Source organism: Aquarana catesbeiana, linkage group LG11 (assembly GCF_042186555.1).
Source record: "Aquarana catesbeiana isolate 2022-GZ linkage group LG11, ASM4218655v1, whole genome shotgun sequence".
Taxonomy (NCBI): domain Eukaryota; kingdom Metazoa; phylum Chordata; class Amphibia; order Anura; family Ranidae; genus Aquarana; species Aquarana catesbeiana.
The window spans coordinates 7,906,239-7,918,589 of NC_133334.1; the positions used below are offsets into that span (position 1 = coordinate 7,906,239).

The 12,351-nt window shown below is 43.2% G+C and overlaps 1 protein-coding gene across 1 annotated transcript in view; it reads right to left on the reverse strand.

The window, feature by feature from the left end:
* DENND5A (DENN domain containing 5A) overlaps positions 1-12,351 on the reverse strand; it is an 84,893-nt gene that overhangs the window by 40,431 nt on the left and 32,111 nt on the right. Inside the window, 2 exon segments of the mRNA XM_073605998.1 lie at positions 2,764-2,873; positions 5,594-5,665. Of these exon segments, the coding sequence (XP_073462099.1) occupies positions 2,764-2,873; positions 5,594-5,665 (182 nt within the window).

A 12,351-nucleotide genomic window follows, 5' to 3' on the forward strand; every position in this document is an offset into this window, starting at 1 on the left:
AAGGTTTATAAACAATGTTACTGCAGATTTCTTTATCTCCCATCTAAACAAAGTAACATTATTTAAAAACATTGTTCAGACAGGAGATAGATATAAAGTTTATAAACAATGATACTTTGTATCTCTCTATCTCCTGTCTGATCAATGTTTATAAACAATGTTACTTTGTATCTCTCTATCTCCTGTCTGATCAATGTTTATAAACAATGTTACTTTGTATCTCCCTATCTCCTGTCTGATCAATGTTTATAAACAATGTTACTTTGTATCTCTCTATCTCCTGTCTGATCAATGTTTATAAACAATGTTACTTTGTATCTCTCTATCTCCTGTCTGATCAATGTTTATAAACAATGTTACTTTGTATCTCTCTATCTCCTGTCTGATCAATGTTTATAAACAATGGTAATTTTTTAGATGGGAGATAGAGAAATAAAATACGTTTCTAAACATTGTTTAAAATGGTTGTAAACCGTTGGAGGTTTTTTTTTTCTTTTGTACCCTGCAAGGTAAAGTTATAATGTGATAATGTGCATTGCATACTACTAGCACATTATGTTAAACTTGGCCGAAAACGAAGCCCTTCCAGCGGCGAGATGTCAAAGCTGCAGGTGCTTCCATCTTTACCCGTCTTGCTTCCGGGTTCACGGACTCTGGCTCTTTAACTGGCAGGAGCCGTGATGCAGTTTATGGCACAGGGCTCTGAAGGAACGGCCCATGATGTCACTGGCTGCATGTACAGTAAATATTTCCTGAACGGTGCATGTTTAGGAGATATTTCCACTACCCATAGGTAAAATTCAACGATGGAAGTTTACTTCCACTTTAAAACGAGAGACAGATAAAATGTTTCTAAACAATGTTACTTTGTATCTCTCTATCTCCTGTCTGATCAATGTTTATAAACAATGTTACTTTGTATCTCTCTATCTCCTGTCTGATCAATGTTTATAAACAATGTTACTTTGTATCTCTCTATCTCCTGTCTGATCAATGTTTATAAACAATGTTACTTGGTACCTCTCCATCTCCTGTGTGATCAATGTTTATAAACAATGTTACTTTGTATCTCTCTATCTCCTGTCTGATCAATGTTTATAAACAATGTTACTTTGTATCTGTCTCTGTCTCCTGTCTGAACAAAGTAGTATTGTTTATAAAGCCTCATGCACACTGGACCTTTTAAAATGACAGTAGCATTAGCTGTCAAATGAGTTTTTCAGTGTTTTTGAAGTAGCATTTCTCAGCATCTTTTAGCTTTTTTTTTTAAGCAAATTTATACTCCCACAAAAGCTCATGGCTCAAAAACACTGATAAACCCTGAATAGACACGTTTTTCAGCTTTTTTAAGCTTTTTTCAGGAGTTAGAGCGTTTTTCCAGCCAGAAAACGCCCCTGCAAAAAACTGCTGATAACCGCCTATGTATGCATGGACACACAGGAGAACATGGACACACACAGGAGAACATGGACACACACAGGAGGACATGGACACACACAGGAGGACATGGACACACACAGGAGAACATGGACACACACAGGAGAACATGGACACACACAGGAGGACATGGACACACACAGGAGGACATGGACACACACAGGAGGACATGGACACACACAGGAGGACATGGACACACACAGGAGGACATGGACACACACAGGAGGACATGGACACACACAGGAGGACATGGACACACACAGGAGGACATGGACACACACAGGAGGACATGGACACACACAGGAGGACATGGACACACATTAGGAGGACATGGACGCACATTAGGAGGACATGGACGCACATTAGGAGGACACGGACACACATTAGGAGAACATGGACACACATAGGAGAACATGGACACACATAGGAGAACATGCTGAAAAATTTATTGGCTGCAGAAAAAAATGCCTGAAGCCAAAAACAGCAGCTGTAAAAATGTTCAGTGTGCATGAGGCCTAAGCATTGATCAGACGTGAGTTGGAGAGATACAAAGTAACATTGTTTATAAACATTGATCAGACAGGAGATATGTCCAATACACACGATGAGAATATTGGACGAATGATCATCCGTTTTTTGTTTTTTTTTTGCATGCCAATCTCAGATCAAACCTGAAGAGTTGACTAAAGTCACGAAAATTCTCATACGGCAGAATAAAAATTCAAAAGTGATGTCATGTGTTGTAGTATTGCATTTTCGGACAACTGTACTGATTAAATGAAAATCGTACGATCTGTTATCGTATGAAAAAATAAGTAAATAATTGTGCCTTTCCGATAAAAAAAAAAAACAAAAAAAAAAAAACAAAAAACAAATAACTGTCCTGATCGGCTCTCGAAAGTTCTGTACTAATGTACAGATTATCATACGATCGCTCTGAAATCTGTATTTTTTACGTGATTTTCTGATCGTGTGTACGGGGCTATAGAGGGATGCAAAGTAACATTGTTTATAAACATTGATCAGACAGGAGATAGAGAGATACAAAGTAACATTGTTTATAAACATTGATCAGACGGGAGAGAGATACAAAGTAACATTGTTTATAAACATTGATCAGACAGGAGATAGAGAGATACAAAGTGACATCAGGAAGTCTCGTCCCTGGTGCTGTTTTTTTTTTTAAAGGCAAACTTCAGCTTTAAGTGATGACAAAGTTACTGGCCAATAAACAGACCGATAGTAGAATTAAAAAATTGCCCCATGGGGGGGGAGATACAGGTGTAGGAGATACCGGTTATCCAATGAAAACGCACCACCACTTACCATACCCACTGCGTCTTGGTCGAACGCGTTCCACTCTACATTTTCTGGATAACGAGCCAAAACCTTCGACTTAAAGGTGCGTCTGAGCGGAGTCTGCTCAAAATTCTCTCCTTCAAGAGAAAAATGCAATTGGTTTAATGTAAGTCTGAGATTTGGGGCCCCCGGGAAGCAGACACAGCGCGATAACAGAGCCGGCCGGTTAGTCAGCAGAAATAAGTAAAGAGAATCGGATTAATAACATTTCATCTCCGCTCAATAGAGGACAGACAGGAATGATCACATGACACGGAAACAGATCATCTATTTTCAAAAAAAGTGTTCAAAAACCAGCCGCACAATGTGATGAAAATGTGATTTCTCCCATAAACCAGAGGCTGTAAAAAACAGCGCAAGTAAAAAAAAAAAAAAAGGAATTAAAAAAAAACCTTTGGAGCCGATTCTCACCATTGCTTTAAAAAAACGAAGATCTAACTCGCAAAATTGAGATGGAAAACAACTAAAGGCTGCTTTCACGTTGAAAGCGCCACTCGTTTTAGCGGCACTTTTGCACCGCTTTTCGGCCGCTAGCAGAGCGCTATTAGCCCCAAAAAAATGGGCTAAAAGTGCACATGTTGCGGCACTTCCGAATCGCTTTTTTTTTTTTTTTTAGGTGCTTTGGAAGGGCTGCCCATTCATTTTAATGGGCAGGGCGTTTTGGGAGCGCTAAATACCGCGTTTCCAAACCGCCCCCAAAGATTCTGCTTGCAGGACTTTTACCAAGGTTGTCCCGCAGCCGGTGTGAAAAGTCGCATTGAAGTGAATAGGAGGCGGTTTTTAGGTGCCATTTCTAGTGCTAAAATGTCTGAAAAACGCCTCAGTGTGAAAGGGGTCAAAAAGAAAGAACAGGCATGTAATGCGCATGCAAAACACATAATAAAAAATATATAAAACAATAATAGTAATAATATTATTATTATACAAATATATAATAATATTATTATTATTAATAATAATAATAATAATAACGGTAACTCGAATTGTTGCGCTTTTAGCACACTTTTTTTTTTGTAGGGTACATCAAACACAATGGTGTGAACAGACCTTGAATATTAGCTCGGTGTGAAAAGAAAAAAAAAAAAAAAAAAGAAAAAAGTAAAAGAAGAAAAAAGAAAAAAAAAAAGCTAAAAAACAATTTCCTGGCAGCTTTGATGAAATCACATTTTCACAGGCGAGAGAGAGAACATTGAGCCGCTGATTTCTGGAGGATCAGGAGGAAGAAGAAGAAGAAGATTGCAGCTGAGGACAGGGGACGCACACAGGAAGTGTGAATGAAAAGCAGAAGGTCGCACACACTTCGTCTATCGGAAGTGACAGTGTAGTAATCCTAACCTAAAATCTAACAAAAACAAAAAGAACATCGCCCGCCAGAACCCCTACAAAGCAGAGACAGTAGTTATCAGCGGAGTGGTTATTTAAAGCTTTTTTTCCCCCCGGTGTAGCCTCATTGTGCCGCCCCGTGTAGAGAATTGCCGGCAATTTTACTAAAAGGGCCCATTTACATTACGGCATTGCGGCAAAATATATTAGAAGATTCGCTGCCATTCATTCCGACAATACGTCTGCATTCTTATTAATGGTTTTTTTGGTTACAGTGGGGGGGGGGGAAAGGGTTATAACCTCTGTTGGGTTTTTATTGATATCTGTGCCTATGTAGGCAAAATCCCCCCCCCACCCCACTCTCAAAAAAAAAAAAAAAAAAAGGGACTGCCATAAAAAGCCAGCAGAGGTCTTTATCTTTCCCCTTTCTACTGTAAAAAATTTTTTTTACCATCTGTGACCCCATTAGAGAGATTTGAAGTACTTCCTGTCTCAGTGGCCACACAGGAAGGAAAAGCTTGATTGCTACAGAAACCACACAGTTATTCTACCCTTTGTATAGTATTTAAAAAAAAAAAAAAATGGCTGCTGTTGCACTTTAAGACAGCATGTCCCGTCAGGCCAGATTTACATCTCAGCGTTTTGTAGCTCGAAGCTGCAAAACGCTGGAGAAAAAAAATAAATAAAAAATTAATCATTCTCTATGGAAATGGTTCCCAAGTCACCTGAAGTTCAAAAAAAGGTCCTGGAGTTTTATTTGTAGCTCGATTTGGACAGATTGGTGTGTTTTTTTCCTGCATGGAAATGCTTGATTCAAGCAATTTTTGTGCATTTTGTCATGGGTTTTTGAGCGTTTTTCTGTACAAATTAAATTATTTAATGAAAATAATAATAAAATAATTAATTAAAAAAAAAAACCCTACCCCCAAACCCTAATATTAACCTCTATGCTAACAAAATAAATAAATCAATCATAATAAATTAACCCCTAACCTTAACCCCTAATTCAAACCCTAATATTAACCCCTAACCCCTTACACAAAAAAAAAAAAAGGGGGGGGGGGGCAAAAAAGATATTTTTCTGGAATAGCTAAATAAAAAAAAAGTCAAAGCTCAAAAACGCTGCGCACAAAAATGTGACGCTCGGGTGGGAGTGCACCTTACGGAGTGGTTCTGCAGATTTTGGGATGTAAATCTCTCCAATGGGGACACAGAAATATAAAATTGTTGTAGTAGAACTCGGACTGTAATGGTTTAGGAAGCCCCCCCTCTGCACAATGATGCTACACCCTATTGCAGGCTTAGCCAACCAATGACTATACAGATGTTGGTGAACCGCAGGCCCCAGAAGACCCCAGAAGCCAACCACTGGACAGTCCTTGGCGGGGGACGCCTGCGCTGGAGTCTTGTTGCATTTCTCAGGCTGGAGCGTTTGGTTAGAGTAGAAGCCGACATCTGTCCACGTTCTGTTTACCTTCAGATGTACCGGGCAGAAAGGGCCCAATGGCACCCTGGACTCTGGAGGCTTTTATGTAGTCACATAGTGCTGAACAATGATAAGAGATAACATTATGGTGACAAATGGGGACAGGATGAAGACAAACGACACTCAACACAACTCATCAACCTTAACACATCTGAACAATGGAGTAGAGAAGTTGGTGGTCAGTCGAGAAGGTGCCCCTATATTGGTGGTCAGTCGAGAAGGTGCCCCTATATTGGTGGTCAGTCGAGAAGGTGCCCCTATATTGGTGGTCAGTCGAGAAGGTGCCCCTATATTGGTGGTCAGTCGAGAAGGTGCCCCTATATTGGTGGTCAGTCGAGAAGGTGCCCCTATACTGGTGGTCAGTGGAGAAGGTTCTCCTATACTGGTGGTCAGTGGAGAAGGTTCTCCTATACTGGTGGTCAGTGGAGAAGGTTCTCCTATACTGGTGGTCAGTGGAGAAGGTTCTCCTATACTGGTGGTCAGTGGAGAAGGTTCTCCTATACTGGTGGTCAGTGAAGAAGGTTCTCCTATACTGGTGGTCAGTAGAGAAGGTTCCCCTATATTGACATGTGCATTAAATTGATGGGCAATTGAGGACTCCCTCACATTGGTGGTTAGTGACGTGTTCATCAACATAGGTGGAGAGTGATGTGCCTGTTAGATTGGTGGTAGGAGAGGAAGGGCCCCCTTGAATTGCTGGTGGGAGAGGATGGGCCCCTTTGGCGAATGCCCCCTTACAAATACCTAAAAAGAACATTGTTTTTATTGGTTATTTATCAGAGTCAAAAATTGCTCCTAACTGATGGAACCTCTGGAGGAACCCAGGTGGAGAAGGGCCTGTTTAGATTGATTTGAAAGAGAGGATCTCCAGGACAGAAAGTCCCACCACTCTGCATATGGCTTCCGGAGGAACCTGGTGGGATCACATATGTCCTCATCAAACTGATCCTTCTGCCCTGGTTTGCTCTGTTAACAGACATACAGACTAGCAAAGGTCTTAATGTGAACTTAACATCAGATGTATTAAAGTGGTTCTAAAAGACACACATACTCTACATTAGGGTAAAGAATGTCCTATTGGTTATATCGCCCCCTCACCCCTCTAATACTTACCTGATTCCCATCTCCATCCTGTGCCCATCTGCTGTGCCTCTGGTCTGTGCTCCCCTCCTCACAGGACACAGAGGCAGCATTAAGAGCCATTGCCTCCTGTTGCTGTCAATCAAATCCTGTGAGCAGAGAGCAGGAGGCAGGGCCACTTAACGCTGTGTGCGTCACTGGATGCACTGAGGAAGTGTTTCCACCTCAGTCCACCAGAATCCACCTAGAACTAAAAGATCACTTTTGGGTGGACTGGCCCTTTAAGCAAAGCACACAATCCCCATACTGCTAATCTGGAACCATGACAGGTCTGTACACCGGCTCCTATGTACAAAGGAGTCACCAATTCTACATAAAACGGTTTTATTAAATCAAAACGCAAAGATCCGACGCACATGAAGGACTTCCACTTATGAATAAAAGACAATGGCCGACCCCCAACACCCTAATCTGTTTTCTATTACAGGAAGACGACAGAACAAAATCACTGAGCGTTCAGAGAACATTGAGGTTGTGACATCATATTGCCGCAACGGACCGATCGCTTCACTTCCGACTGCGCCGCGTCCTTAGCTGCAGCCACTTCACAGGAATATCCTACAGGTCATCCATGAAAGCTCATCTCCACTGGAAAAAATACTTTCATATAAAAATCTATTCCTCAATAGCCACAAAGGATATAGATCTATTCTGTGTGCTCTAAAGGTCTTCACAAACCCAGATATTATTACTTTGTAAAAGTAGCCGTGACATCATCACTGTGCTGTATATAGACTGTGTGGAGCTGTGGGCGGGATCCATAAAGCTCCACCCACTACAGAAAAACTACAGACCTAGTCAAAAGGTTTTCATTGCTGTCCGATGGATCCGATCCAAGGATGGAAGGATCAGATGGACCCGATCCAAGGATGGAAGGATCAGATGGACCCGATCCAAGGATGGAAGGATCAGATGGACCCGATCCAAGGATGGAAGGATCAGATGGACCCGATCCAAGGATGGAAGGATCAGATGGACCCGATCCAAAGATGGAAGGATCAGATGGACCCGATCCAAGGATGGAAGGATCAGATGGACCCGATCCAAGGATGGAAGGATCAGATGGACCCGATCCAAGGATGGAAGGATCAGATGGACCCGATCCAAGGATGGAAGGATCAGATGGACCCGATCCAAGGATGGAAGGATCAGATGGACCCGATCCAAGGATGGAAGGATCAGATGGACCCGATCCAAGGATGGAAGGATCAGATGGACCCGATCCAAAGATGGAAGGATCAGATGGACCCGATCCAAAGATGGAAGGATCAGATGGACCCGATCCAAAGATGGAAGGATCAGATGGACCCGATCCAAAGATGGAAGGATCAGATGGACCCGATCCAAAGATGGAAGGATCAGATGGATCCAATACCTCGGATACAAGATGGATCCGATACAAGATGGATTGATCAGATAGGTCAATAAAAGATATAAAACATTATGATACAAAATAGATTGTTATGATAGATCCAATACATTTGATAGACAGACAGACCAGTATCCAAAACTTCTGTAGGCACCCTATAACAGGAAGTGCCTGAACAAAGAACATCACCCAAAAGGGAATGTTCTGCTTTACCTCCTCCTCTCTATTTGGGATGCTTTGTTTTGGGGGGGGGGGTCTCGGGTACTTAATTTTGACAGGTACTTGTTCCAACTTCCGGTCAGATCACTGTTACAATCTGAGTAGAAGTTTGGCCCCCCTCCTTCCCCCTGCAGCCTCTTGGGACATGTCACAGGTCCCAGGAGACAACGGGACCAATCATAGGGCTTGCCCATGCACAGAGTGAATCTGCCCTCAAGATGGCGGTGCCTGCACTCAGAGACCGGAAAAGAGCCGGGTCCGGTGAGGACATCTCTGGATCCTGAGACAGGTGCGTGTTTGTTTTATAAATGTCATCAGCTACACAATTACATAGTTACATAGTAGGTGAGGTTGAAAAAAGACACAAATCCATCAAGTCCAACCTATGTGTGTGATTATATGTCAGTATTACATTGTATATCCCTGTATGTTGTGGTCATTCAGGTGATTATCTAATCGTTTCTTGAAACTATCGATGTCCCCCGCTGAGACCACCGCCTGTGGAAGGGAATTCCACATCCTTGCCGCTCTTACAGTAAAGAACCCTCTACGTAGTTTAAGGTTAAACCTCTTTTCTTCTAATTGTAATGAGTGGCCGCGAGTCTTATTAAACTCTCTTCTGCGAAAAAGTTTTATCCCTATTGTGGGGTCACCAGTACAGTATTTGTACATTGAAATCATATCCCCTCTCAAGCGTCTCTTCTCCAGAGAGAATAAGTTCAGAGCTCACAACCTTTCCTCATAACTAAGATCCTCCAGACCCTTTATTAGCTTTGTTGCCCTTCTTTGTACTCGCTCCATTTCCAGTACATCCTTCCTGAGGACTGGTGCCCAGAACTGGACAGCATACTCCAGGTGCGGCCGGACCAGAGTCTTGTAGAGCGGGAGAATTATCGTTTTATCTCTGGAGTTGATCCCCTTTTTAATGCCAATATTCTGTTTGCTTTGTTAGCAGCAGCTTGGCATTGCATGTCATTGCTGAGCCTATCATCCACTAGGACCCCCAGGTCCTTTTCCATCCTAGATCCCCCCAGAGCTTCTAGCCCCCCCCCCCCCCCCCCCGAAATCGGCAAAAGTAGTACAGAAACGACTTTTGGGAAGCGGTGCGGCGTCACACCGATTCAGACGCTGCTATTGCCACCGAGTTAGCATGCGAATTGGCATGCCAAATCGCATCAATGTGAACCAGGGCTAAGTGACACTTTTTTGGGGATCAGTGAGAAAAAATATGCACTGTCACTGTACTAATGTCACTGGCAGGGAAGGGGTTATCAGGGGCCATCAAAGGGTTAAAACGTGTTCCTAGGGAGAGCTTTCTAACTGTGTAGGGGAGGTGCTTGTACTGTGGGAAGGCAGAGATCCGTGTTCCTGCTTAGCAGAAACACAAGATCTCTGTCTTCCCTTGTCACAGAACGGCGATCTGCCTATGTTGGGAACGATCGGCGGGCTTACGCCAGTTCTGCTCAATGGCTCTCAATGGCAGGTGGTAAAAAAAAAAAAAAAAGTCATTTTCCTTTTTCGGCCAAGTGCATCCTGCATTTTTTGGCTTCGGCAACCCAAAAGTTTCCATTCGGTGCACCTCTAGTTTACAGGGTGAAGATCCTCTTTAATGGCGGGATCACCCAGGATTTCTTTCAATGAAATCTGCAGATTTAAGAGATTAAAAAAAGGACACAAGGGCACGCTTTAAGCCTAGAGGGAAAAAAAAGGTTCCATCTCCAAATACAGAAAGGTTTCTTCACAGTAAGAGCTGTGAAAATGTGGAATAGACTCCCTCCAGGAGGTGGATCTGACCAGCTCAGTAGATTGCTTTAACCCCTTCAATTCCGGGCACCCCCCCCCCCCCACCTGCCCAGGACAACTTTCAGCGCTATCACTGTTTAACCACTTGCTGCCTGCCCACCGTCATATGACGTGACGGCCTTCCAGGGCCCCCCGCGATGTCCGACGGGCACCTGCCGTTGCCCGGTAACTGAGCAGGGCCGTGGATCTGTGTGAGAGGAGACCAATGGTGTGTTCCCAGTACAGAGGAACACCGATCAGTCTCCTCCCCTTGTGAGTCCCCTCCCCCTACAGTTAGAATCACTCCTTAGGAACATAACCCCATACAGCGCCCCCTCCTGGTTAAACCCTTCATTGCCAGTGACATTTATACAATGATCAGTGCATTGTTATAGCACTGATCGCTGTATAAATGGCAATGGTCCCAAAAATGTGTCAAAAGTGTCCGATATGTCCACCGCAAAAAAAAAAAAAATCGCAGATCGCCATCATTTCTAGTAAAAAAAAAAAAATAAATAAAAAAAAATAAATAAAAATGCTATAAATCTATCCCCTTATTTTATAGACGCTATAACTTTTGCGCAAGCCAATATACGCTTATTGTGATATTTTTTACCAAAAATATGTAGAAGAATACGTATCGGCCTAAACTGAGGGAAAAAATTTGTTTAAAAAAAAAAAAAATGTGGATATTTATTATAGCAAAAAGTAAAAAATATTGTGTTTTTTTTTCAAACTTGCCCCTCTTCTTTTGTTTATAGCGCAAGAAATAAAAACCGCAGAGGCGATCAAATACCACAGAAAGAAAGCTCTATTAGTGGGGGAAAAAAAATGATAAAAATTTTATTTGGGTGCAGTGTAGCATGACCGCGCAATTGTTATTCAAAGTGCGACAGCGCTAAAAGCTGAAAATTGGCCTGGGCATTTTTCACCCCCTTCCTGCCCGGTATGGAAATGGTTAAATGAAAATTGCGGAGTGATGCTACACTGTACCCAAACTAAATTTTTATCATTTTGTTCCCACAAATAGAGCTCTCTTTTGGTTGTATAATAAAGTATAATAAATAAAGACCGCAAATGTTGAAAAAAAAAAAAAGTTTGTTTTTGTTATAAAATTTTGTAAACAAGTAAGTTTTCTCTTTCACTGATGGGCACTCATAAGGCGGCACCAATGAGGTGGTACCGATGAGCCCTGATGATGGGCACTGATATGCGGCACTGATGGACACTGATGGGTACTCATAGGTGGCACTGGTGGGCGACACTGATGGGCACTGAAAGGCTGCACTGATGGGTGGCACAGATGGCTGGCACTGATATTTCACTGATAGGCATCACTGGTGGGCACTGATGGCTGGCACTGATAGGCATCACTGGTGGGCGGCACTGATAGGCATCACTGGTGGGCGGCACTGATAGGCATCACTGGTGGGCGGCACTGATAGGCATCACTGGTGGGCGGCACTGATAGGCATCACTGGTGGGCACTGATGGCTGGCACTGATAGGCATCACTGGTGGGCACTGATGGCTGGCACTGATAGGCATCACTGGTGGGCACTGATGGCTGGCACTGATATATTTCACTGATAGGCATCACTGGTAGCAGTGGAAGGCATTAATTGCCACCGATTGGCAGCTGCCTGGGCACTGATTGGCACATCCCTGGTGGTCAAGGGTGGCATACCTTGTGGTCCAGTGTGGTGGCCATCCCTGGTGGTCCTGAGAGGACATCTGAGGGGGGGCTGAGCTGATAATCAGCACAGACCCCCCTGTCAGGAGAGCAGCCGATTGGCTCTACTCACGTCTGTCAGACGCGAGTGAGGAAAAGCCGATCAATGGCTCTTCCTGTTTACATCGCGATCAGCCGTGATTGGACACAGCTGATCCCGGGGGGGCGCGTAGAGGTTTGATATCCTGACAACGTCACATGACGTCCGGATATCACAACCACTTTGCCGACGTCATTTTGCTATATGGCGGGCGGAAAGTGGTTAAAAAAAAGAACTGACATTTATAGGTAAAGTTGATCCCTGGAAAATCCGATAGGAATTTTTTTTCCCCTGCTGGATCAAATTGGATGATGCTCTGCTGGGGGTTATCATCTTCCTCTGGATCAACTGTGGGTATTAGAGCTGCACTAATCTGGCTAAAATGAGAATCACAATTTTTTTGCTTAGAGGATAGATCACGATTCTCTCGCGATTCTCGCAACATAACATCATCTTTCACATTAA